The following is a 25,030-nucleotide window of genomic DNA, read 5'->3' as shown; positions in this document are numbered from 1 at the left end:
GGCAAGACGTGGTGAACTGTTTTGAAAAGCAATGAAAGTTGAACACAATGAAAGTTAAATTGTTGGTTATGCAATGAACAGAATGTGAAAAACGCAGACAGTCAGGTCTCAGCTACATTTAAAAGCTACGTCTTTAAAAACCTCTAACGGTTGTGTTCAGACAGTAAAATGCCTCAAGAGCAATTACAAATTTACAATTTAGCAGCTCGTAGACTTCAGAACTTGTATTTCTTCCAGACGTATAAAAACAGAAGAAAAAGTGTTCTACATAGATATTCAAGTCACCACAGTGATGATGCTTGGCCTCAAAAATAAGATGCTGGGATTGTTTACTTGAACACAGTCCTCCTTGTATACGAGTAAATCTAGGACAAGAATCCAGGGCACTCTTTGGCGTCTGTCCCCTGGTATTTATTGTGCTTGATTTATACTGCAACACCTGCTTCTGGTTATTTTTAGACCAGGGATGCACTGTCCCTGCCCTAAAAGATTGTTTTAAAATGGATGGAAATCTTCTGATCCAAGGTTATTGATGCAGTGATAAAGGTCATCTTTCAGATGATTAGAAAAGTCATATTCCTGAGAAGGGAAATCTGGTTTAAAAAGAGAAAATCAACATATACATCATAACCCATAACCCTTTATGTATAGAATAGGCCTTTCTTTGTGCTTTACAGCAGTAACAATCACACACAGTCATCATTCATGAGTACCTGCGCAGGAGGAGTGAGTCATGAGAAAAACCTAGAGGCGATTCATAGAATTGCTCTGAGAGCCCTGGAAAACTACTGAATTGTGGTGTTTGCAATGTAAAGCTAGCGTAAAGGAATCCTCTCTTGTCTGTCCCTGCGTCACAGATCTACTGGAGTGAGAAAGCACAGCAACACGTGGATTCCAAAGCTTACTCATCACCCAGCGCCTGAGCGGCACTGAGCTTACTGCCAATAAAGAGGAATTATTCCACTCATCTGTACAACCTGTCCTCTTTTGTCTTCTTATATGCTGTTACTAAATACTTCTGTACTGCTTTTACTCTTTTACTCAGATAATATCGTAGTATTTTACCACAAGAACTGGAATTTGAGGGTATAACGTTTGTTACTATAATGGTGGCAATGGCCTGGTGGTACGGCTTCCAAACAGAACACCAGATGGTCGGGAGTTCAATAACAGGGCTGCCACCATTGTGCCCCTGAGCAAGAGCCTTAACCCTGAGTTGTCCAGGGAGACTGTCCCTGTAAGTCACTCTGGATAAGAGAGTCTGCTATCTGACCTGTAATATAGATCGTTTTAATTGTGAAGTGAAGTGAAGAAAACAAGTTCAACAGCAGTATTTTCCCATTTTTATTTGTTTTTTTTCCCATCCACAAGTGTGGATTAGTGTATGTTCATGTGCATTTAAAAAAAACAAAAACTTTTCTTTGGTACCTAAAGGGAAAATCAAAAACAATTAAGGCAACTACAGCATGTCTAGATCTGATATGCATTAGTACTGCAGCCAAATGACCCCACACACACTGGTGGCATGCAACGTATGTCCGCTCTCATTCAAACAAGAGACCAGATCGGCTCAACACCAAACCACTCAGATAACTTCCAGTTTTAGGGTTCCATTTGTCCTCTTTTAAAAACCTTATTCACATTCAAAAGGCCAAGAAATAAAGAGGAAAGCTAGAATTACCCAAATATCTAGGCAGGTGCAAATTCCACAGAAAAAACAAAAAAAAAAACACAACATACTGGGAAGTAGCCGAGATAGGGTAAACTGATAAAAGAAATAAAAATATCCTGCTGAAGGACAATTAAAGCATTTCAAAGATTAATCAAGTTTTAACAGGAGACTTTAAGTCTTGTTTGAGAGCATGTGTTTACGGTAGTTGTTACATTTCTCAAATTCAAGTAAACAATAATTTCAGGCAGTTATTTTTGCACTGATGGAGACGGGAGAGCCTCGGGAGATATTAACGACCGGAATGCAAATAATCCATTATGACTTTGATTAGGGTTCATTTCCTGGCAAGTGTGCTGACTTTATGCAGTAGGTGTTGACATCCACAGTGTAAAGTAATCAGATAAGTGTGTCATACAACACTACAAACTGTCCATTAGTTCTAAATATGGTAGGAAACACTGTCACCAACCTTTCTGAGTTTACAGTCAATTTAGTTCTACATCAGATGGGGAAGAAAAAAAAAAGTCCCACAGTTTAGGAGATACAGGGAAGTCAGATCCGAGATGAATTAATAGTGATTATTACTATGAATTGTGGTAAAACGCACACACAAATAAACTCGTTCCGCCACCTAGAAATACTTCTTTTGCATCCAAGTTACTTTCAGCATGTGTTATGACTGGAGAGTTGCATCTACAAAAAGCTTATACTGCATTTTAAATTGTTAATTTCTTTCTAAACATGTAAAACAAAATTAAAAACATACATTAGTTGTATATACATAATTGCAAAGTAAAAAAAAAAAAGAAAATGGAAGAATGAGTAAAAAAAAAAAAAAGTTGATTCTTTTTAGATGAACTCGTTACAGGATGAGAAGATATGAAAAAGCAAGTCAAAACAAAGAAATGCAAGCTTCTCGCGGGAAGTAATTTGGCCAGAATGGAACAAACGGCAAATTCTAGGTTGAAAATGATGCAGCCGAGAACCACAGGCCCAAATCTCAAGTCCTTTCAAACAGTTGTTTGTTTTCCTTTTTCTTCCAAAGTTGTTGGCTTGAGGTATGATATATTTTGGCCTTCCAACTTTACTCCTCTTCTCCTGGTGCGCACTGGAGCGGTTTCTTTCTCCTCCCCTGCTTGGGGTGCAGCCGACTGCTCAGAAGATGCCATAGATGAAGATGCCCATGATGGCGGCACTGATCAGACCAGAGATGGGCACAGTCACAAACCACGCCATGAAGATGTTTCTGAATAGACGCCAGTCTACGGCCTTCCTTGAGCGCAGCCATCCTACTGCAACCACAGAGCCAACCTGGAAACACAGCAGTGGTCAGACAAATCCCATCATCTTCCTTAAACTTATGACTTCAAAATGAAGTGTCTGCATTAAGCATATGAACAATTATCCTGATAATCAAAATATTCCATATACTTTTAAAAGGCACTTAATAAAATTTAAGCAATTCCAGTATGTTTAACAAAATATATTTTTATAGTATCAAACACTTTTAAGTGAACATCTTTTTGTGAAAACCCAAACAATCTTAAATAAAGATCATAAAATAAAAGTCCACTTTCTTCCATGCATTTTATAAAATCAGGCTCCATTTTTCACTTCTCTCCCATGATAGAGCTAAAAGGTTTTCTCTAGTCACGTGTGCGATAAAATCAAATCGCATTTCATCCCGTGCCCTAGTCTGCATACCTAAAATGTCAAACTTTAAGAAGGTTGCTCCACATTTAGTCTCCCAGACTGGGTTCCTGTTTAGTGTAGCCTCCCTCACCCAACAGTCTCTTCCCCTGGGTCTCACCAGTGTTCCCAGACCACAGTGTGTTTGACCAGCTTACCTTGCAGTGGGTGGTGGACACAGGCAGGCCAATGTTAGAGGCTACCACGACGGTCACGGCTGAGGCCAGTTCGATGCTGAAACCACTGCAGGGGGAAAACAACAACACTCAAGTCTGTCCAGTGGATGTCTGCGCATGCTTGCTAAATTCAGGTAATGTCTGGGGAGGATGTGGTTTTATGACTAAAGGAGAAACAGCTCTGTGGAGTCTATACCTTGAGGGGGTGATGGGTGTAAGGTCCTTGCCCATAGTCTGGATCACACGGCGTCCCCACACCCAGAGTCCAGCGCAGATGCCAACGCCGCCGTACAGCAGCAGCCAAATAGGTGTAGGTTCCTTTGAATACACACTGCTGCTTGTGTAAACCAGCCACAGAGATACCAATGGTCCAATGGCATTACTGCAGAGGAAAGAACAACATTATTTCAACAGGGTTTAAAGATTTTGCGTTGAACCATACAAGTAAAAATGTCACCTACATGACAAAATAAAATGCCAGATAACATGACCTTCATGAAGGAATCTGCATACCTAACGTCGTTTCCTCCATGGGCAAAGGATCCGAAGCAGGCGGTGAGAATTTGGAGGAACTGGAAGAGAGTTGAGACTTCAGGTTTGTCCGCCTCGAGCCCATCGTCCTCCAGAGAGCTTTTGCTGCTACCTGCGTCCTCCTTTGCTATTTCCAGTGTCACGTCACTCTCTCCCAGAGCTTCAGGAGTTGTGTGCTCTGCCACAGCATTGCAGTAGCTAGTATAACTGTCCATACGTATGCGCTTTCTTTCCTGACCTCCCGACCCTGTGACCTTGTCACCATCCTCGTAGGCATGGTATTCACCTTCTTTATGCTTGTAGTCTCCGTGCATGCCGATGATGGCCATGGTGTAGGAGGTGTAGCTGTTGTTACGCCGGATAGGTCGGTCTCCCCCCTCGCCCATAGCAGTCACCAACCTTGGCCAGGTGGAGCTTGTGCAGGAGGTCCTTGTAGAGGCCGGAGTCCTTGTGAACGGTGTGGTACTGGCTGTAACCGTTACTCGGGATCTGTGCTGGCCTGTTGAACTGAACGTGGTTGTTGAACTGAACCTGATGGGCTGAATTTGTGGAGCCATTGCTGTGCTGGATTTGCTGGTTGTTGACGTGACCGTTTAATTGAGCCTGTTCGGGGGCTGCAGAAAAGGGGTAATACAATGGGTTAGTCTTAAATTGCATTAACTTCATGCACGTCTAGGCCATACCCGTCAACCCTCCCGTTTTCCCCAGGAAAAGAAGAAAACCGGAACAATAACACAGAAGAAGACGAAAGCATAGGGATGAGAGTCAGTGAACGGGAGATGGATGGAGACGCAGTTGTACCTGACAAACAAATTAAAACTTTATGCAAGTACCAAATGGGAGGAGACCTTCCCTTATTTATTAAAAGCAGAGTCGGGCAAACTCGTGTTTTTTGTAAAATGTGCCATTCAGATGTTAGCATCGCACACGCCGGAAAAAGCGTCCAAGCACAAGCACGCCCAAGAGGCACAAACATACACTGTCAATGACTTCATTTGTGACAAGAACTGTTTCAGAGGCAAACCAAGTGACCAAAGCTGAGGGAAAGATGTCAATGTAGATGTAATGTAGCCTTCAGCTAGCCTTGAGGCAGGCAAAGTCTGCAACCTATGTTTACAACAAGTCCCTTGCAGATGCTAGGGACTCCCACACTGAATACAATGTATATATGCAATTAAAATACATACATCTTATAAACATGTCTGTACAAGTAATACATACTTTAAATAAACATGTAATTCCTGAACCCGTCCCTTATGTGTTTACATTTACATTATATGGTTTGGGGCTGGCCGGCTCAGAGCTGTAACGGTATGGGTGGAGTCCGCCAGAAAATGTCCCTTATTTTGAAATTCCAACGTTGACAGGTATGGTCTAGGCCCGTCACGATAGTTACGTTATCGACTTAGGGACATGACCTCGATCATATTTGCTGACCTTGATATTGCCCAATGTGTTTACATAAGAATGTAAACATTTTAGCCAACATAATGCCAGAATAAACAGCAGGGATTTTCCTACCATTAAAAGAGCCCGAGTCAATTTGATTTATTCTTCTCCACCTATTTGTGTACTTGCATTACTATACCATCAGTACTATTTTTTTCTAGGACAATACATTGTTAATCCAAAGCAGTTATTGTGACAGGCCTATGTATGGAATTAATCATTTTCAATTACATATTTTGTAACTGTCGTTTCATGGTACACTTACCACCATTTGCATTGTTACAGTCGGTGTCATCAGAATCTCCGATGTCAAACGCCACCTTGCGTTCCTTATTATCGTCAACATCGTCAGAATCTCCAATGTCAAACGCCACCCTGCGTTCTTCAGGGGCAGCCTGGGGCTGAGCAGAGGGATTTTGATCGAAAGCTGGGGCGGTAGACGTCTCCTTGGCAGTCTGTTTCAGGATTGGACAGTGAGCCTCTCTCAGCTCCCTCTTGTCCATCAAGGGGCTCTCAGAGGGGCTGGAAGCCTTGATATCTCCTAGTAGGGGAGGAGTGAGATATTGCTTGGGGTCATGTTCAGACATATTCACTGTACAGCAGAGATATACTGCTAGCACAGCATATTCCTTTTGACCTGAGCTGTAGCGAGGTGTCCCATCAATACAACCTGTGTTCACAGGATATGATAAATGGACTATGACCTTACGAGGAACATATTTACACTACCACTAGCAGCTTAACTTATGAAATCACAGCCTGTGGCTCACATAACATTAGTTTGTAGTTTTAAAGTGAATAAGATACTCTGAGAATTATCTAATAGAAAACATTGACAGAGTATTCTGACCAGTTGGCCCCATTGCATCATCCGAGCTAGTCAGGAGCAGACCTGAAGCACTCAGTCAGCCTCTGTCTTCTACCCACACATGCACTGTAAATGCCATGTCAACTCTTTAAGTCAACCGTAGGCTTATTTTAGTCAAGGGGCTAAAGACCAATTAGTGGATCACTAGGACCCAATTAGGCTGCTTGTCTACAGAATGCCGGTTGATAGCAACGATGTTGCTTGGTCAGATAAAGCTGTCGTTTCTGTAACTAGAAGAGACGCTGGACAGGTACGGTCAATATCACTCAAAAAATATTTTACGATCAGTCTCTTGCAAATAAGTGTTTTAGTAGAGAAAACTAAACACCTTTTAAATGTATACATTTTGTAAAAAGGTTCCATTGAAAACTAAACTATGCCCTAGTTAGTGTCAAAAACACCTATTCTGTCATTTGCCCCAATAGATTGTTAATGCCATAACAAAAAGGCAAGACAACCTGTTATGAGACCACTGAATACAAAGCACTGTCTCGTTATAGGACTACAAAACATTAATGAAGGTTAAAATGAATGTTCCCCTTAAACCACACCATTGGTGTGTAAATACGGACAGCTCCGTTTTTTTAAATCTAGGATTATAGAACAAAAACGAATGACAATATTTTCAGCTGATTTTCATTAGAGCGACTTAGCGCTATATCCCTAAACTCCATTTGCTGGATTAATATGATCCCAGTGTGAATACGTCGAGGTTGCAAGTGCAACGCTAAATCCCTCGCTTGTCCAATGGTGGTGAGGAAAACTAGCTTCAGTGGTCAGCAGAAACTGATGACAGGGACACTGAATCATCAGGATGCCTAAAACTAAAACTAAAAACAAAAACAAATGTGACTTACGTTCAATCTTCTTTTTGAGGAAAGGGCAGACAATAAACCAGACCAGAAGGGCGGTCAGCACGGAGAAGCCCAACGAGATGAGCAGGGTGCCCCACCAAGGGACCTTGTCAAATCCCAGCACTGAAAGATCGCCAGGTGCCACGGATAGAATCAGACAAACAGAATAGAGAGAGGCAGTTTTAAAAAACAAGGCAGCGGGTGCTACCGTTCTTAGTGGACAAGGACATGGAGGTCATGTTAGGAGGAATGCATTCTGAATCAAAAAACATGTGGCACCAATAAAGGAAAATGGCAATAATTTCATTGACATCTGACCATGTGGGTAAACTTTAAGCTCTAGTTGTTACAACACGACTGCATTGCCTCATTGTGCAACATCCTAATTGAATATGGAAAGCATATGTACACATTGGTGTGAACAGTTATGAAACACTTTAAAGAAAAAACGTGAAAGAGCAAAAATGTTACCATAACTCCAAAATGCCCTGCCAACACTGCACATGGATATTAAAGTTCATTACTTAAGGAGAAAAAGAATGTGGAGTCCTTCACTGGAGCCGTTTGCTGTAGCAATAAGGACACACTCTTGCCAAGACTGCAGCAAAGCTGGTGCAGCAGAGGTAGATATAATGCAGAACATGCTGGCAAAAGGCAACTATTTAAATTTCCCCCGAGGAAGCCGTCGTCTTTGTCATACAGAGAGGATGCAAGTAAGCAGTGTGGCTAGGAGAAAACAAAAAGCTGCTGAAAATAAGGTGACCTTGGCCATCCATAATTATGCAAAAAGACAAAACTACACATCCACTAGCTTATGAACAGAGTTTAAGATACACAAAAGATAACAAGGGCTAAGTGATAAGTGACTCTGTTGCTGTGTTCATTTGAGTCCAGTGCACTCCCTCTACTGAGTCACACTGCAGCATGAGACTGCAGAGCACCCAACTGATGTTTATTTAGTTACGCAATGGAAGCTCACTCCTGTCAGGACTGGAGGCATTAGAGGAAAAAACTGGAAGGAGGCTCTGCAACAGCAGACTCCCTTCTTTCACTGAGCTCACATGTCGTGGGACATTCAGTAACAGGTGGGATTTGGCTGGCTAGACATTGCTCTGCTTAAACACTCTGGAAATTCCACAAAAAAACAAACATGAAAATGACAAAAGGGGCCTGACACAATGCAGATAAATACCCTTTGTAAGGGTGACTTGTTTGTTTTTACAATATATAAAAGAGAGGCTTTAAAAGCTAGCCTAAGTCTAGCGTTGTGATAAACACTCCCACACAAAAGGAGTGAGTTTATACCACAGCCCTGCAGTGGGATGAATGGGACTACACAGGAAATTGATTTTAACCACGGCTGCGTTCCAAACCCCTCCCATAAACCTCTGTATCCCGTGACCTACATCACACAACAACATGTTTTGTTTTTTTTTCCACTACTATATGCGCATCTCACCGCCAACCAAAATTACAATGTGTTAAAAGGGGCAGTTTATGACTAACTTGGCATGGAAACTTTGGCCATTTGTCCTCAAATGTTGTCTAGAACCCAGTGTAGCACTCAACAGTATTAGGATTAAGTGACAGCTGTATTGAGATGCAGCACTGAAGGGATCTGAAAGAGTTCATACCTCACAATAAGTATCTATCCATCCCAATGGCAGCCACAAAAGACACCTAAGATTTTGTTTCAGGGCCATAGCTCAGGTTAAAATAAGTCATTTAGTCCAAGGTGTGTGCATCAGTTTCAGGTTGCTGATTGTTTGGTGTCCCCAGAGCAACCAATGCTCCTGGGTGCTACTGAGGGTAACTCGGGCAGAAGATTTGCTAGTGATTTTATACTGACTTAAAGCCATAAGTCTGTATATCCAGTTGACAAACGTGTGGAACCTTTTAACGGGGTAAGCATGATATCATAATTCTGTTAATGTGGTAGATTTTCATTTTTACAATGAGTGGAGTGACAGCACTTGGGTTCTTCACACCTTTTTTTAAAATCACTCAAGTCACACTAAGCCTCCTCTGTAAAGGATCAACAGCTGACCCTCAAATTTTTTGCTGGCCCAAATTGCATGCACATGCTGACTTGAGGTCTCTGGCACTGGTGTATATATATTGAGTATAGGAATGTGCTGTGGGATGCCTGGTGTCCAATCGCACCACTATGATAAGATCTAGATCAGGGAACCAAACATACTGTACTCAGCTAGGAGGAGAGATCACTGCTGCATTAGGGTTCATAGATCAGCAATAATGAGCCGTTGGTGTCTTGTGTGCCCGTGTATCCAAACCTGGGCCTGAAATATACAACTGATGTCTGGCTTAAGCTGATAAAAAAAGGCAGTTTAAAAACTATCATGGATGGACACTGAATTAGCTGTGATTCATGCTTTGTCTTATTATCGTTATTTATCATGCAGGAAACTGATTAACCGGATGTTAAACTGGCTCCACTGCAATCTTGAGGCTTTAACAATGAGATCCGTGTGTGATTGGTGACAATTTAAGAGGATGCAGTGAGTTGGTTAAGGCGTCTGAAATGCAGTTTCACACCTTTTTTTCATGTGAGGTACCCAAGTACAGGTCCTCATGTACAGTGTATTGATGTGGGAGGGACTTCACACAACTGTACAGAATGTGCCTGACTACGCAGGGTTATGGGCTATGCTGGAACTGCATCTCCTCTGTGAGAACGCTGCTGATGTGCATGCATATCTGGTCAAACTCTGGCCTGTAGCCGCCATTTAATGGCCCAGGCCTGCTAACATCTTGAACTGTTAGGCCCTGTAGAGAGAAGAAAACAAAAAGGGAGCAAAAGTTGCTCATTTAATGGAGGAAATTCTATAATACGAAAATCCAACAAATGTTCAGAGCATTACTATACAAGTTGTGAGCAGCAATACAAATAGTGGCAGTGGACAACTATGACCATTACAAACACCCTCTTTACTTCTCTGTTCCTCCTTCACGTCTGAAGGGCAGACAGTGACGTCAACAGTTAAGTGAATTCTTATTTCCATCTCCCTGTTGTGCTCCGCTCTAAAAACTTCATGCCAGCTATGACCCACATAGAACCACAAGCAAGAAAGCCCCAAAAAACATGTTAAAATAAACACAGCTTATGCGAAAATGGTAAACAGTCTGGTTCAGTCTGGAATAGGTGTGGGCATCCGGCTGTCTGAGGGAGCAGTTTATTTTAAGCTGTGGCTGTGGGCAGGCATGCAGAGCAAAATGACTGAAACAATGACACTCACTCGGTGCTCCAGTGAACATGATGGAGAACAGGTTAATTCCCATAGTCACGCCGTAGAAGACAGGCAGGGCCCTCAATCCGTTAGGCACAGGGTCTTTCTACAGGGACAAAACAGAGTATCAAGTCAGAAAAACGAAGTCCACTACATGAACAGAACTGCCCCAGTTTTGCTGTCAGGTTACAGTCATTTGAATCTTGATTTATGATGTGGATAAGGAACTGCTTTAGAGAACAGTAGCTTGATTATCACCATGCAACAAACATTTCCTCTATTTCCTTTTGGCAGTGGACTAGTACAGTGTTGAAACTGACCCTAACACATCACTCCAGAAGGTTCTTGTGTCACTCAGAAACTAATACTATCTACAATTTGATAACAGCCAGCTTACCTTGTGTAGGATGAACATTCGCACATAGTAGAAAACAATGGCTGACATTATTCCAGACAAAAGGGGACTCAGGAACCAGGAAGCAACTGTAATATAAGAAACGTGAGCACTGCAATTTAGTGGAAATGTAATATCTGACAAGTCTGTCACAAAAACACATCCTTTTACTTCCATGAAAATAAAGGTTTCTTCAAGGAAAGGCAATTACTGAAGGGAAACAATCATGACATGTCAGGTTTAAACAGGAACTCTCATCTCAACTTCTGTCACAGGATAGCCAGGTGGGCCATTTTAACTATCGAGTAACATAATTTCTGTGATAAAAGAAAGGGAGGAAAGTATTCCACTATTTTGCCAACATAGCTACCTGTCCCATGGACAGGCAGGTGGATTGTTGTATACTTCAGTCAGTCATTCAATGAATAAGGGTTCTTATTGTGACCCCAGTGTTTCCCCTACCAATGTCTTGGAGGGGCGCAGCTGACATAAAGTCAAGGTGGTTTTTTTGTGGATTTCTTTTTTATATATTCACAACTCACTTTTGACATTGAACAGGTGCTCTTCTATTAAATAAAGTAAACACTTATGTTATTTATCAAATTTATGTGCACGTTTCAGTGTTTACAGTGTTGCTTTGTACATTGACTCCTCCGCTGTTTTGCGAAGGGCGGGGCTTCCCTCCCGAGACACACACACACACACACACACACACACACACACACCTACAGTCAGAGCGAAGAAAGGAGAGGAGGGAACAACAAATAAAACCTTGTGCACCCCCCCGTGGCAGACCACTTCCCGAAGAAGTAAATCTAGGGAAAACACAGGACCCCATTATGAAATGTCAGACCTTTCCCAAAGCTTTATTGTTATTTGCGATTTGTTGTTTTCTAAAAAGGGCAGTCTGGTTTACATAAGATTTGGGCTTTCCGTAGCAGAACATAGACCTGCAATCCACCATCTAATGCAACAAATGTGAGAAACAACTTGTGAAATTAGAACTTCTACAGTATATTCCTGTAACGCTTAGAGTAAAATCGCCTCATTTTGTCTGATATGCATTGACAGCAACATTATTATTGGAGTCACAATTGATAATAATGTTGTGAATTCAGCTTTGAATCTGGAATTGTCATGCCTACATTTAATAGTTTGTTGCCGCATATTGATGGCTCTCAATACACACAACATAGGCTGATGCGTTAGAATGGCATTACAAATAAACACTGAGGACAATTCTAGGTCAGCTGATAAGAATGTCTGACTTACCGATACGGAGGAGTTCAAGCCACCTGACTCCCTGCTGGCCTTTGGCAACCAGTGAGAAGCCGATAGTAGCACCAACAATGCAGTGTGTCCCAGAGATGGGGAGCTTAAGGAAGGAGGCGGCCAGCTGCCACACAGCAGAACCTAATGAGAATAAATAAATTGATCACATTAAGTTGCCATTGTTGACCTCACATCAGCTTTTCAGACAACTCCAAACATTTTTTTTAAAGACAAAAATACATTGGGAGGGCTGTGGCACAATACAACAACACAATAGAAACTGGTTAAAGCTTTTTCAGGCAAAGCCCAATTAGTCGCATCCCTATTTCCAGGTGTTAGTTTGACATCTAAATGTTCTTGTTGTAATAACCAAATGGAGCCAGGTTGTACGTGCCACAAAGTTCTAGTCACAGGGTTCAATGACCGTAGGTTTAATTACACACAAGATATGCTGTGGATACTCACCAAACATGGCACTAATGGATCCAGCCATCAACACGTGCTCAGTGCCATTGTACATGTCCACGTCGATGATACCATTGCGGATAGTTTCACTGACTTTGGCCCCAAGAAGCACAGAGCCTACAGTCTCAAACACTGTGGCCAGAATGCATGCCTGTCGCAAGGTGACAACTCCAGAGCCCACAGCTGTGCCAAATGAGTTGGCAACATCATTGGCACCAACAGAAAAGGCTAAGATGAAGGCGATGATGAAGCCGAGAACCAGCAGCCATGTGTACCCTGTCAGAGCAGTCTGGGTTGCTGTCACTACCCCTACTGTCAGTATTATTGCAGTCGCAGTTGTTGAAACCATGATTGTATACTATAGAGAAATTATGTCACAATCTAAAAAAGGGAACCAACGCCTGTCAATAGAGCTACTTAAATAATGCTACTAATAAACAGCAGCTAGTAAAAACAGAGGTAAATCGTAAAATAAATAAATTATCTTTTTAGGCCTGCTCGATTAAAACAGGGTTTCTGAGATTTAGCAGTGCAAACTTGTATTGCGTTTAACTGGTACTGACCAGAAAACAATCAAGGTAGACAGGTGTAGTGTGGGGCGTATTGCTATCCTTTAATTAAACTAGATCTGTTCCTATTTCTTTGGTGCTGGGATACCAAATTAATTAAACTAACTGCCATTGTGAAACTTTAACTGCAGATGAGCAGGGGTACATCCTGAAAATACAAAAGACAGAAAAGGTCTGCTTTAATAACTTTTTCCAAATTCGACCTTCATGTGGAGAGTCATTAAAAGGCATACACAAAACGACCGACATCACTACGGAATTGCATGGAGAACCGGGACGATTTTAAACGGGCAAATAGATGAGCTAAAACATGTCAAACGTGGAAAGCCCAGCAGGCGCTTAGACCGGAAGGAGCATCTCTAGTAGCAGTCTTTGCTGAAAACTCAATGGGAAGCCATTTTCGGTAACTGTCGCAGGAAGAAACCTGAGGTTATATTACATAAACGTCCTCTAATTTTACCCCGACACTTCATCTTTATAACAGTCTAATGTCGTTTTTGTTTAGCATTGCTGACCATGAATGTCGTTGCGACATAGGAGTACTTTATCTAACATAACCGTTTTTACGTGTGCACGTGTCGTCATCCATTCATAGAACACAGCCGTGAACACGAACGCCATCTGTTCATAACGCTTTACATGATAACATAGCTCGACCGGTTTGGGGTGGAATAAGTAATTAATTTACATTTATATCCGCTATAATGGCTACTGTATCACACATTCAATAATGTCTGATGTGTATTTTGTGAAAAAAGGGGTTGCAACCGGATGTGACTCAACTCAAAGAACGAGTGGGAATTCACCGTTGTGAGTGTCGTTCCCTTATAATAAACGTTAAAACAGTTTATATCGCGTTCATTAAGTTAACCCAGTGTATAGCAGTGTGTCGTTCATTCTGACGGTAACTTACAATCGACAACCATAATATATCCTAAACATGATGCTTAACCTACAATTACGTTGCCTAGGTCCCCTTCTTCGCGCATAGTAACGTTACCTAGCAAACAGATAACTCCTATCATTAGCGGTGAATACAGAGCACAATGGTTTAATACTTCCAGCGAGCGATAGCATTAGCTTTACGCTTTCAACGAATAATGAGTGTTAGTTACGGAGTATAATAAATACAATATTCTGATAGAATGTCTAAATTATAAAACTTACCACACGTTGCAGTTGTCAGACTTGTGAAGAATAGTGATTGCTAGCCTGTAAGCTAGCGCGCGCACAGAAAATATCGTTACGTTAGCGCGCGCGGGATAATTGATAAATGAAACGGAATTGGAAATTGACCACCTTCAAAAAATACGCCTTACATTAAAAAATGAAGTGACTACGCCAAAAGCTATGTACGACTATCTGTTTCGATGTGAAATTACTCCAAATCCAGAAACATCTCAGATTGAATGAGAGCTTCGCAGCCTCATGTATACAACTAGTTCGTGCCGGTGAACGGAACAGAGGGTTATTTTATTGGATATACCCTCATGAAGCCCCGCCCACAACCCGCCCAGCTGTCAGCGGGTCTTTTTTTTCTTTTTACTCATCACGCGTTCAATGAATGTTCGTCAGAAGATCCAACTTCACAGCAAAGTCTTCTTTTAAAACTTTATTTCACACATTTCTCTTCTGTATATTCCTTCACTTAAAGTGTGCTACAAACACTACAACAACATCTGGTTTGACTCTACTGCCACCACTAAAATAACGTTACACTTATCAATTTCCGTAGTATTAGAACACTTCACTCACATACCCTACTTGTACATTTAATACCTGTACATAATGTACTTTAGAACAATTTTGAGTTACTTATACATTACTTAAGTATTTCCAGTGTATACTGCTTTATACTTATTATCTACTACATTTACTGTAAGGGGGACGTCTTGCACTTTGTACAGCTTTACATTTAGCCTATTCAAAATATATAGTTACTTTGCATATCAAGTTATTATATACAAAACATAAGTTGAGCTTATAAAATACAATGCATTGCTATAGGTTAATCTACAACAGTATTTAGGGTTGCTATACTTCAATTTTTTGCAACCTAAATGCTGCCTGCATATTAATGCATAATTAATAATAATCCAAAAAATCTCTCTCTATATATATACATCTATATGTCTTTCTGTCTCAAAACTGATGCGTTAATCATTACGCACTACCTACATTGTCATCTGATCTCATTTTAAATATAACCTTGTAGGCATATGACAGACAAAAACACAATTACCCATATAGCAACCACTGCTTTCCTAACTGGGGGAAACAATGTTCCGTCAAAACAGAGCAGGAAAACACCCGGTGGTGGTGATGTTGCCTGCATTACAGAAGACTTGTCATTCATTCAAGTGCATCCGACTGGAAATGATAACAACATTCAACCTCTAACAAAAGTGACTGTTATTTTATTGTGTTCAAGGGAGACGTGATATGTTGAATGGAAGAATAATTGCTCAATAAGCATAGCAAAATATGTTTGGCTGACTAATAGTTACTAATAGCTAAAAACGTGTGTGTACATGTCAGCAGCAAGGACACACGTACGAATTCACTAAACACACCACAGTATACTATTTATTTACATTTGATAGCTCTTGAATAACAGCACATATAATTACTATTTTATTACGACCTCACTATCCCATTGTTTCTCTCTACTTGACGTCACTTTGTTTTAGGGTCATGGAAAATTTCCTCTTTCTCAATCCATTGGGCAATGTTTAGGGTGGGTGGGCCGTGATCTCTTATACTTACAATTCTTGTCTTGGTACCTGAAGGCAGCATTTCACAAAGGAAAAACATCTGTATCATAACTCCTCGATCGTGGACTTCTACAGTCGCTATCTCCAGAATACCATTCGTAACTTAAAAATATATATATTTTTGCGTTTTCTTTAACTTAATTCCCTCATCACGAAAACATAACAGTCACACACACTTATAACACGCCTCCTTGTTTACTCTCTCGCCAGTAACCAGAAAAGTGACCTCGACTCAATAAAAGATAAGATAGTGGGAGTGTAAATGTCATTAAAGAGAAGAAAAAAAACCTCGAATTCAAGTTTACTGTTGTTTGTTTTTCTAACTTCCACTCCAATAGTCCTGCACAGGCTATAATATAGACCTCATGCAAACGTACTCGAAATTACAGTGTAAAGTTGCTTAATACATTTTGAATGTTGTGCCCAATAGTCAAATATCAAACTCACTGAAATGGCCCTTAATGCATCAATACTATATATATTGTAACTACTTAGAGCAGTCAGAAAACTATGGATTTGTTTGTTTTTGAGATAAGAAAAATGAGACAAAGGCACATGCTGTGTTTGTACAAGGTTCTTTAAAAACATCTTGTCTCGTAGTCTTATGATACTGAAATCCCTCACACCTTTTATGAGAATTATAGATTGGGTTGTTTTATTACCTCTGGCCTATTTTGTTCATAAAGGGTTTTGACATGTTAGACTGCACAGTATTAAATGAATGGCTGAATGACAGGGTTGGACAAAGAGAAGCACATTACTCTGATGCTTCCATTGATTCCTGGGGAGCCTAAGAGCCTTTGTGATGTTGAGTACAGTGCATACCTCTGGTGATCAAAATAATTTAGGCCAATTCTCTGATGTAAATTCTTAATTTCTTTTTGTTTGATTTGATTTGATTTGTGTAATTTTTTCTTTTGGGCAAATAACTCAGCTTGTATCAGATATGGACTCTTGGCTGATCTATGAACACTTCTTGTTCTCTGCATGGATAAACAGCGCCATCTGGCGTATATTACTCTAATAACATTTACATAATTAAGATGTCTTTTTCTGCCTATATCTTTTTATGAGGCGATTCGATGCTCTTTTATGATAGTTTTCTACACCCACCAACTTCCACCAATTTTTACATTGAGGAAATGTGGCAATGAAGTACCAATTGTTTTTCAATTTCAAGTCAATTTCAATAGTACCATCAAACGGATAGATAGGTAGGTAGATAGATAGATAGATAGATAGATAGATAGATAGATAGATAGATAGATAGATAGATAGATAGATAGATAGATAGATAGATAGATAGATAGATAGATAGATAGATAGATACTTTATTGATCCCGAGGGAAATTTTGGAGTACAGTAATATAAACAGTAATATTTAAATTAAACATATAGTTCAAATTCTTTCTTAAAATCATGAAAGTTAGGTTTTACATAGCAAATGTATCACTTTCATTTCCCAGCAAATACACCGTAATACATTGAGAACTATTTGTCACAGAGTTTTATCCTAATAGTCGTTTGAAATTGTAATGTATCAGCAATGTCACTGCAAGAACAAACTAGAAAGTAGTGTTTCATAACACACACGCGCGCACACACACACACACACGCAAACACACACACACACACACACACACACACACACACACACACACACACAGACAATAAAATGTATTTGTTTATCACAAAAGTGTGACTGCTGGCTTGTGAAATTATACAGGCTCTAATTAAACTGAAATACACGTGGTGAAGTCATTGCTTAATACCAGTGACCATATAAGTGCCTTGTGTGCCTATGTTTGTGACTTTGAGTTTGAACAGCACCCCTGGAGGGCGATACCATTGGCGACACACTAACTTCCTCTCCCCAGTATGGGTTCAGCTCTTTGTATGCACTGATCCTGGACTAAGTTTGGAAATTACCTTCTCCTCCTACAGCAAAACGTTAAATCTGATCCCAGTTAATCGAACAAACAGGAAAGTGGGGAGCTTTGGTAGAGGCTAGCGAACTTGCTTGTGCCCGAGCAACACAATTTAAGACAGGCTCCCACTGGGACCAATCAGAGTTGCCTTAGAACAACAAACCTCCAATGAACGCCCGCGCTACAGTCTAAAGGCGGGATTTCCGTGTGGGTGTGTGGGAGACTGTAGGAAGAGGAGGTCAAATGAATAAGAGTTTGAAAAACGTGAAGCAGTGTTCAGGAAAGACTGACAGGTAGACAATTGTATAGAGATACAGTAGAATATAAAGTTCACAGTGCCGTTATTAGAGTTTTGATTCAGAAAGAAGTGCGGCGGTGTTTGTTGTGGTTTGTCTGTGTCGTATTTGTAGGCAGTTGACAGATAACGTTAGCTAGCCTAATGCTAAAGATAAATGTCGCGTGCTCGTAGGCAGTTCCATAACTAACGTTACAACCAGTGTAAAATTATGACTTGCTAGACAAAAGTCCGTATTATCATCTGTATAAAGGTCATGCTTTGTGCCTCTCAGCAGGCCACTAGCTTTAGCTGCGAAATTCGTTAGCACTGCACTTTGCTGACATTTATTTTGTCTTTGGGAACTTGTGTCACGGTCACACTGCTGTCATGTTTCACTCTGTGCCCCGTCGTCCGATCTGCGGGATCGGTGTAAATACAATTAAGCTTCATAGTGGCAGGTCGTTCAAGTGGACTGTCGAGGAGGGCAAAAGAAAGCTTGAGAGGGTCCCATGGCTGGGCAGGCGCATGGGCCTGCTGTTGTCCTGGCTGCAGAGGGCAGGTGTTGGCGCCAGTGAGGCCGCGGGATCTGGTCAGAAGAGAAAGGGTTTGCTCTCCATATTTGCAGACCACTGCGGCTTTGTGACCGGACAGAGGCTCCGGCGTGCTTGTCAGATCGGTGAGCTTTACTCTAACCTGTACTCCGAGCGGACCAGGTGGACCCTGGTTGGTAACATATGGCGCAGATTTCAAAGCAAGCACGCCCCCACTGGGAAGCTGTTTGCGGCGCTGGCTGGTATCTTCATGTGGGAAAATGAGAAGATTCAAGATGAGGAAATTCACAGGTTCGATATCTTTCTTTAAATTGACATGCATATGTGCTTAGGCAAATGCCAAATTACAGGAAGAACCTGATGAGTCGAGTTAAGACTTACCACAAATACAGATCCTCCCATACAGGGCATGAGGTCGTCTACTGTACTTACTAAAACATTTATTGTCATTTTTCCTTCCATTTGTATTTGCAATGCAGCATTACACATTGATGTGACTCATGTGAACTGTGCTGTATGCTAAACAACCTGTCCTGTTTGCATCCATTTGAAGGTGTGGACTTGAGCTTCAAGCGATGGAGAATGTAAAATGTCTAAACACAGCCTCAGGGACAGCGAACAGACTTGAACCTGGTTGGGAAATTGTTGTGGAGAAAAAAGGCTTTAAAGTGTGGAAGAAACCTATACCTGACAGTCACCTCTACGAGTACAGAGGTCAGCCAACTCACAATCTACATGTGTAACCAGGCTCTCTGAAACGCAGATAAAGCACTCATTTAACTCTCCAAGTTACCTTTGTGCTTTGAGTTTTTCCTGGTACTTTGGTTGTGATATTGGTATGATTTGTCAGAAGTCAGCATCTTTTTTTAATGTATGTTTTACAGTGTTGGGCTCATACAATGATGTCACTCCAAGGCAGTTCTTCAATGTACAGGTACAGAGTTTTCAAATGTCCTTATCTGCTACTAGAAATATGGTGAAAAGGATAACTTATTATACTGAAGTGCTTGCTTACAATCAGAATAAACATCAAGAGGGAGGAGAGTAACAAGATTAATTCCATCTCATGGTTTTGGGTGTGCAGCAATCGCCTCACTCCTGAAGTCTGACTGACGTATTACTGAAATAAATGTACAGTTCTGCAAGTTGATCCAACTGTGTATATTTTGTTTAATATTTATAGTGGTGAGACTTTTCACATGTGTATTTTTCATGTATTGTGTTTATGGTATGTGTATTGTAGCCTGTTTTGTGTTGCCATTTCCCAGCTGCGTGCACTATTGACATGTTTGCGCTGCTTGTGCACAAAAGTAACACTCCCTCTGTGTGCTATATTAAGCACCTAACCCTTGACTTATGCTTTCCCCTTTCACCCAGTTGGATACGGAGTACAGAAAGAAGTGGGATGCACTGGTTATTAAGCTTGAAGTGGTGGACAGAGATGTCTATACAGGATCTGAAGTTGTGCACTGGGTTACACACTTTCCAGTGAGTTTCTGTTTATTTTCTTTTAGGCCCAAATGGAAGAGGCTAGTTGTCCTACATATGTTTACAGGGAACCTTTTCCCACCTTGATTTGTTGTCCAAGCAAAGTGTGATGACCTTGGCTTATCATGTGATTTAAGGAAGGCAAGTTTTGGTATATTCATCAGGTTAGATTATCGGCTGTTATTTAATCTTTTCAATCTCCCCTCACAGTATCCCATGTACTCCAGGGACTATGTGTATGTGCGCCGCTATGATGTTGACATAGACAACAATCTGATGGTCCTGGTATCCAGGTGGGACTTCAAAAATAATGTCTCGTGTCAAATATGGTTTAACTTTTGACGCATTACTAAATGAGTAACGTCTGATCTTTTTATATTTGTTGTTCTGTTGTATAGAGCCGTGCAGCATCCCAGAGTCCCAGAGACTCAGGAATTTGTAAGAGTCCATGCATACCAGTCAAAGATGGTCATCCGCCCTCATAAGTCCTTTGATGAGGTTTGTGCTGCGTGTGTTGCTACGCAAATTGTTTTAACTTGCTTCCAGGGTCCTGTGTTTTGTAGCCATTGAGCTTGTGTGTGTTTTTTCTTTACAGAATGGATTTGATTACCTGCTGACCTACAGTGACGATCCTCAGACTGTCTTTCCCCGTTACTGTGTGAACTGGATGGTGTCAAGTGGTGAGCTCTTGTCACAGTTGAAATGTCTTATTTTTCATAATATTTCATTATTTGTTGCTCATATTCCATTTACAATGACATTATGGGGAAACTTGGCTTTGTGTTGTTGACTGTGTGTGGTTTGTGCAAATGAACAATGTTCGGCTTCCCTTCATGTAACTGGCGCCCGTAGCTCCCCACTCACCGAGCGGCTGGATGCAGCAACAAGTGAGGGAGAAACACGGAGGGAAGCCGAACATCGTTCATTTGTACATGCCACTCGCATTGCAACGATACAAAGCTGTTTAAAAATACAGCAAAATGTTCCCTTTTTCTACTAGCAAATCCTACCATTTCCTCACATGTCATGTTTTCCCACTGAGTATGGGTATTCTACCCTGATGTTAAGGAGGCTCTCCCTTTTGTGCCCGTTAGGTATGCCTGATTTTCTGGAGAAGCTGCATACTGCTGCCCTGAGGGCCAAGAACTTGGAAGTGGGGATCTACGACTACGCAAGTGTCATTAAATCCAGTGATGCCAACCGGCAACCGAGCCAGGAGCGCCTTGGTGGAGAAAAGCCACACACAGGTGGTCCAGGACAGATCTACGCTTGAGATGGATATTTTATAAAACTGGGGTTATGTAGGTGTGTTTTCACGTGCACTTGAACCTCAATCATACCCTCCAGCCCAACTTTTAGGTAGATTGCATGAACTGCAAATGGAAGTTTCAACCTACATTAAAGACAAATGTACAGTATGTCCATCCATAGACCTGGCCATATTGGTTGTAGATAAGATGTCACAAGAACAATGGACTGTATTGATGGCAGCATTACTGTCCTTTGGGGAAAACGTTGCCATAGAAATCGCGTTCCAGACTGCTGGCATTGGCACTATTTTTGCTTAGCCAGGCAGTATGATTGGTAATGATTTGTTTGTTTGTTCCCAGTAGAAAATGCTTTTGCCAAAACACTTTCTCTTATTTGTACATTCTATGTCTTGTCTTCCATTGTTCGACAGGGCTCAACTTTAAAGGTTGTTCAGACCGCATGCAGCCACAATACTGTATTCGTGTATGTGTGTTGTGATTTCAGCGACATGTTGCGGATGTGGTTGTGCAGTATCGGACATAGAACGGTAACTAACTGCTGATGGACGTCTTCACTGAAACATAAAACTATAAAAGTACTGCCACAAATTCTGCTCTGATGAAGGATTGAGGGAAATCTTCCTCTTCTGGGAAAACTTGACAACTTTTCTTCATTTCGTGTATATAAAAAAAAGAAACATGATTTTCACGGGACTGGGTGGGATGAATTAAAAACAAACTAATGATGCCATTATTGGGAAAATGTCCCCATAGATTTGAAAATGAAAACTCTTAAGACTTCTTTTGTGTTTTGTGGATTGCATTGTTTAGCGGTCGGCACAGTCGAGGCTTCATGCTGTTCATCTCACCGTGTCTGTTTGAAACTGCCAGCATTGACAAAACGGCCTTCTGAAGATAAACCAGTCCTTCAGCATTATGGGCATAGTGTCTTACAACAACAACAACCTAAATCCTCACATACAATGGTACTGATGCACTTCAACACAGAGACACATTTTAATAAACTTTAGAGAAACTTGGAGTACTTGTGCCACAAAGCAATCCCTTTTGCATTTCATATGAGTTCAAAATATTAAGTCTCAATTCAGCCCATTTATTTGTTATTCTGGTGTCCACAACAGACATCACTGCAGTTTATACTGTTGGAGTTATGTGTGTGTGTGTGTGTTTTCTTTGTGTTACTGTAGATCTTGTTCATGCATAACACCGTTGACTACTGGACATTATTCACAAGCTCTGTCACATGTTTGCCCTGCATTTTGATTCTTTAGTTCTTTGTTATTGTGGGTTTGCTGAAACTCAATATAACTCATCCTTTCAAGTCCCCCTTGTTGCTTTTGTAATTAATTTAGCAGGGAGGTGGTTGAGAATGTATGAAGAGCTTCACATTATGTGGGATAAAACATCGCCTAAAACAAACGTACACTGTTTACAGCCTGGTAATCTGGCAAAAATGTCATGAAATTATTTTGTGTTTAAAAACATCTCATCCTGTACTAAAATGTAATCTCATATTTGTTGTAGTCGGTACATCAGAGGGAATTATCAGTAACTGTCTCAAGATAAAGCAGTGTGGTGTGATCCAGTTGTGTGAAGGAGTATTGAATATTAATATATCCCCACTGTGTGAAACATGTTTATAATTCTATTCTGGAGTGATGTATTTCCAGTTATTTGATTCATAAAAAATGGCAGTGTAAGTTGTGAAATACAGATATGTTGAAAGTGCGATGCTTGTTTTTTACATTAACAAACAACACAGACTTTCACGAGATCAAAACCCAATTAAACATTGTGCAACGTTTGCTAATGTTCAGCTTGCGAATGTAACTGTTGCTGTGTCAAAACAAAACTGTTGCTGTGTAACACAAATGCTGTGTCATTTGTCGATGCCTTCGTGCCACCTGCAGAGTTGTCGCATACTGTTTTTGTGTTTTCTTTCTGCAGGCAATATAACATTTATTTTTGTGACTAGCTACCACATGAGAATAACAGGAACAGAGAAATGATTGTGTGGATATAAGCTGGTACATTTATTACTGTGATTTCAAGACTAATTGAAATGGAAAATCGACTAATCAGGTCAAATAAACATTAATGTGTATCTTGCAGAGTTCAGCTGTTTATTGCAGAGCATTCTTAGTTTGACCTTGTCTTGGTTAGAGAAAAGGGTGATTAGCATTGCTTGTGCGGAGGCGGCCGACATAGTCCCGTCTAATGGGATAAAGTGTAAACCCTATACTCCCTGTCTGGGCATAAGGTCAGTGACCGACTGCAGAAAGACTCCACAGTTTACTGAAAGCTCTGTCAGCTCAATGGATCAGCTTGGAATACGAGTAAAACCAAATCCACACTACGTACTAATTATATACAGTATGCTCTACATACTAATCATAGTATGCTGTTTTCAGAATCAGAATATCTAGTGTCCATCAACTCACTTGAAAAATCAACCATACACACTACACACTCAAAACCTGCGTAGAATAAGTGGCTTTGAGAAACGGTGTGTGTTGTAAGCAAAATGGTTGAATCCAGCATTTTATCTTAAAGTGAAATAATGCAGTAATTTAAGCATATTTTGTCAAATTAAGAGTTCTGTTATGCAAATAAGTAAAAGTCCATGCAGAAATAGTTTAGTGTCGATCAAACTTGTTTTGAATATTCTTTATTTATATTTACCTGACAGAAACGGGTGCCATATCGTCTGCGCCTCTCGTTCTGATTCCTGGTCTGTTTGAGTTTCATTTCACTAAGATTTCTCTTAGTGCCCCAAGAGAATCTTCAATAGGCTTTTTCATTGAAGACATTTTGGCTTGTCACAGTATGAAAAGCACTTGTGTTAATAATAAAATGAACCATTTAGCTGCTTCATTTAGGGTCCTGTTGTTGTGCATGTTGGCTCACAATGTCATCATTTACTGGGACACTTAAATAGAACAGAGCCATCATTAATGATAATTGTAAAACTTGTGTTTTTCCTTCTATGACAAGTAAAATGTCTGCTGTGAAAAAAAAGGCTGCATTTGATAAATGGTATTTTAAATAATAAAATATAATAACTGCATTCAAGATGACGGCTACAACTGAGGACTTGCATCACCTCATCCACGGTGAGAGTGCAATCCCATAAAATAAAGGCATAGCCATGACAATCTATAATTTTAACTGGCACACACTGCTGCCAACATTTTAATTCCCAAACAAAGAAGGGTGTATTTTTCTGAGAATATGTTGGATATGAGAAATGCATAAATAAATATGTCTCCAGGACAGACATTGACTCTGTACAACATGACGAGACAACTTCATCGCTGTAATAGTCATTCTGATAGTGATTCAAACTCAAAAGTCTTACAGCAATATTTTACATTGTACTTATCATCTCATTCCTGCAGCACATGAACTGTAACGAAGACAGAATTCATTCAAATAAAAGTCATAATGAAAGAACGAGTCTGGTTTAATCATTTCAAATTTATTGGTTAAATGTCCTCGTTGGGATTTGACTTACGGAACAACATAGACTAAATATAAATAAGTATATGCACTGT

The 25,030-nt window shown here is 40.6% G+C and overlaps 2 protein-coding genes across 3 annotated transcripts; one reads left to right on the top strand and one right to left on the bottom strand.

Annotated features, from left to right (window-relative positions):
• Window positions 1–1,320: 1,320 nt before the first annotated feature.
• Window positions 1,321–14,630, bottom strand: slc20a1b (solute carrier family 20 member 1b). Its single transcript, XM_029444268.1, is given in 12 exon segments — window positions 1,321–2,983; window positions 3,520–3,604; window positions 3,734–3,919; window positions 4,051–4,458; window positions 4,460–4,682; window positions 5,783–6,058; window positions 7,243–7,362; window positions 10,497–10,593; window positions 10,885–10,970; window positions 12,154–12,294; window positions 12,619–13,335; window positions 14,355–14,630. Coding segments are annotated over 11 exon segments (2,127 nt in total). The 5' UTR covers window positions 12,968–13,335; window positions 14,355–14,630; the 3' UTR covers window positions 1,321–2,827.
• Window positions 14,631–18,068: 3,438 nt separating this feature from the next.
• On the top strand, window positions 18,069–23,580 carry stard7 (StAR related lipid transfer domain containing 7). 2 transcript variants are annotated; one of them, XM_029444980.1, is made up of 8 exons: window positions 18,075–19,008; window positions 19,271–19,431; window positions 19,602–19,651; window positions 20,095–20,205; window positions 20,416–20,498; window positions 20,604–20,703; window positions 20,801–20,885; window positions 21,300–23,580. In XM_029444980.1, the coding sequence occupies exons 1-8, from the start codon at window positions 18,554–18,556 to the stop codon at window positions 21,476–21,478; spliced, it is 1,224 nt and encodes a 407-aa protein (XP_029300840.1). In that variant the 5' UTR covers window positions 18,075–18,553; the 3' UTR covers window positions 21,479–23,580. The 2 variants fall into 2 exon arrangements, with proteins under 2 accessions (XP_029300841.1, XP_029300840.1); XM_029444981.1 differs by lacking the exon at window positions 20,095–20,205 and having other exon boundaries at window positions 18,069–19,008.
• The last annotated feature ends 1,450 nt before the right edge of the window (window positions 23,581–25,030 follow it).

The sequence above is a fragment of the Cottoperca gobio genome, chromosome 12 (genome assembly GCF_900634415.1).
Source record: "Cottoperca gobio chromosome 12, fCotGob3.1, whole genome shotgun sequence".
Lineage (NCBI taxonomy): Eukaryota > Metazoa > Chordata > Actinopteri > Perciformes > Bovichtidae > Cottoperca > Cottoperca gobio.
The sequence above is the reverse complement of the archived record's forward strand: the minus strand, read 5'-3'. Positions and strand labels throughout refer to the sequence as shown.

What these genes read in the sequence shown, in the direction of transcription:
- stard7 (XM_029444980.1), top strand. Translation starts at nt 18,554, where the DNA reads ATGTTTCACTCTGTGCCCCGTCGTCCGATCTGCGGGATCGGTGTAAAT. An exon ending in TCACCTCTACGAGTACAGAG is followed by an intron (nt 19,432 to 19,601) that starts GTCAGCCAACTC and finishes TATGTTTTACAG; the next exon opens with TGTTGGGCTCATACAATGAT. An exon ending in GGCAGTTCTTCAATGTACAG is followed by an intron (nt 19,652 to 20,094) that starts GTACAGAGTTTT and finishes CCTTTCACCCAG; the next exon opens with TTGGATACGGAGTACAGAAA.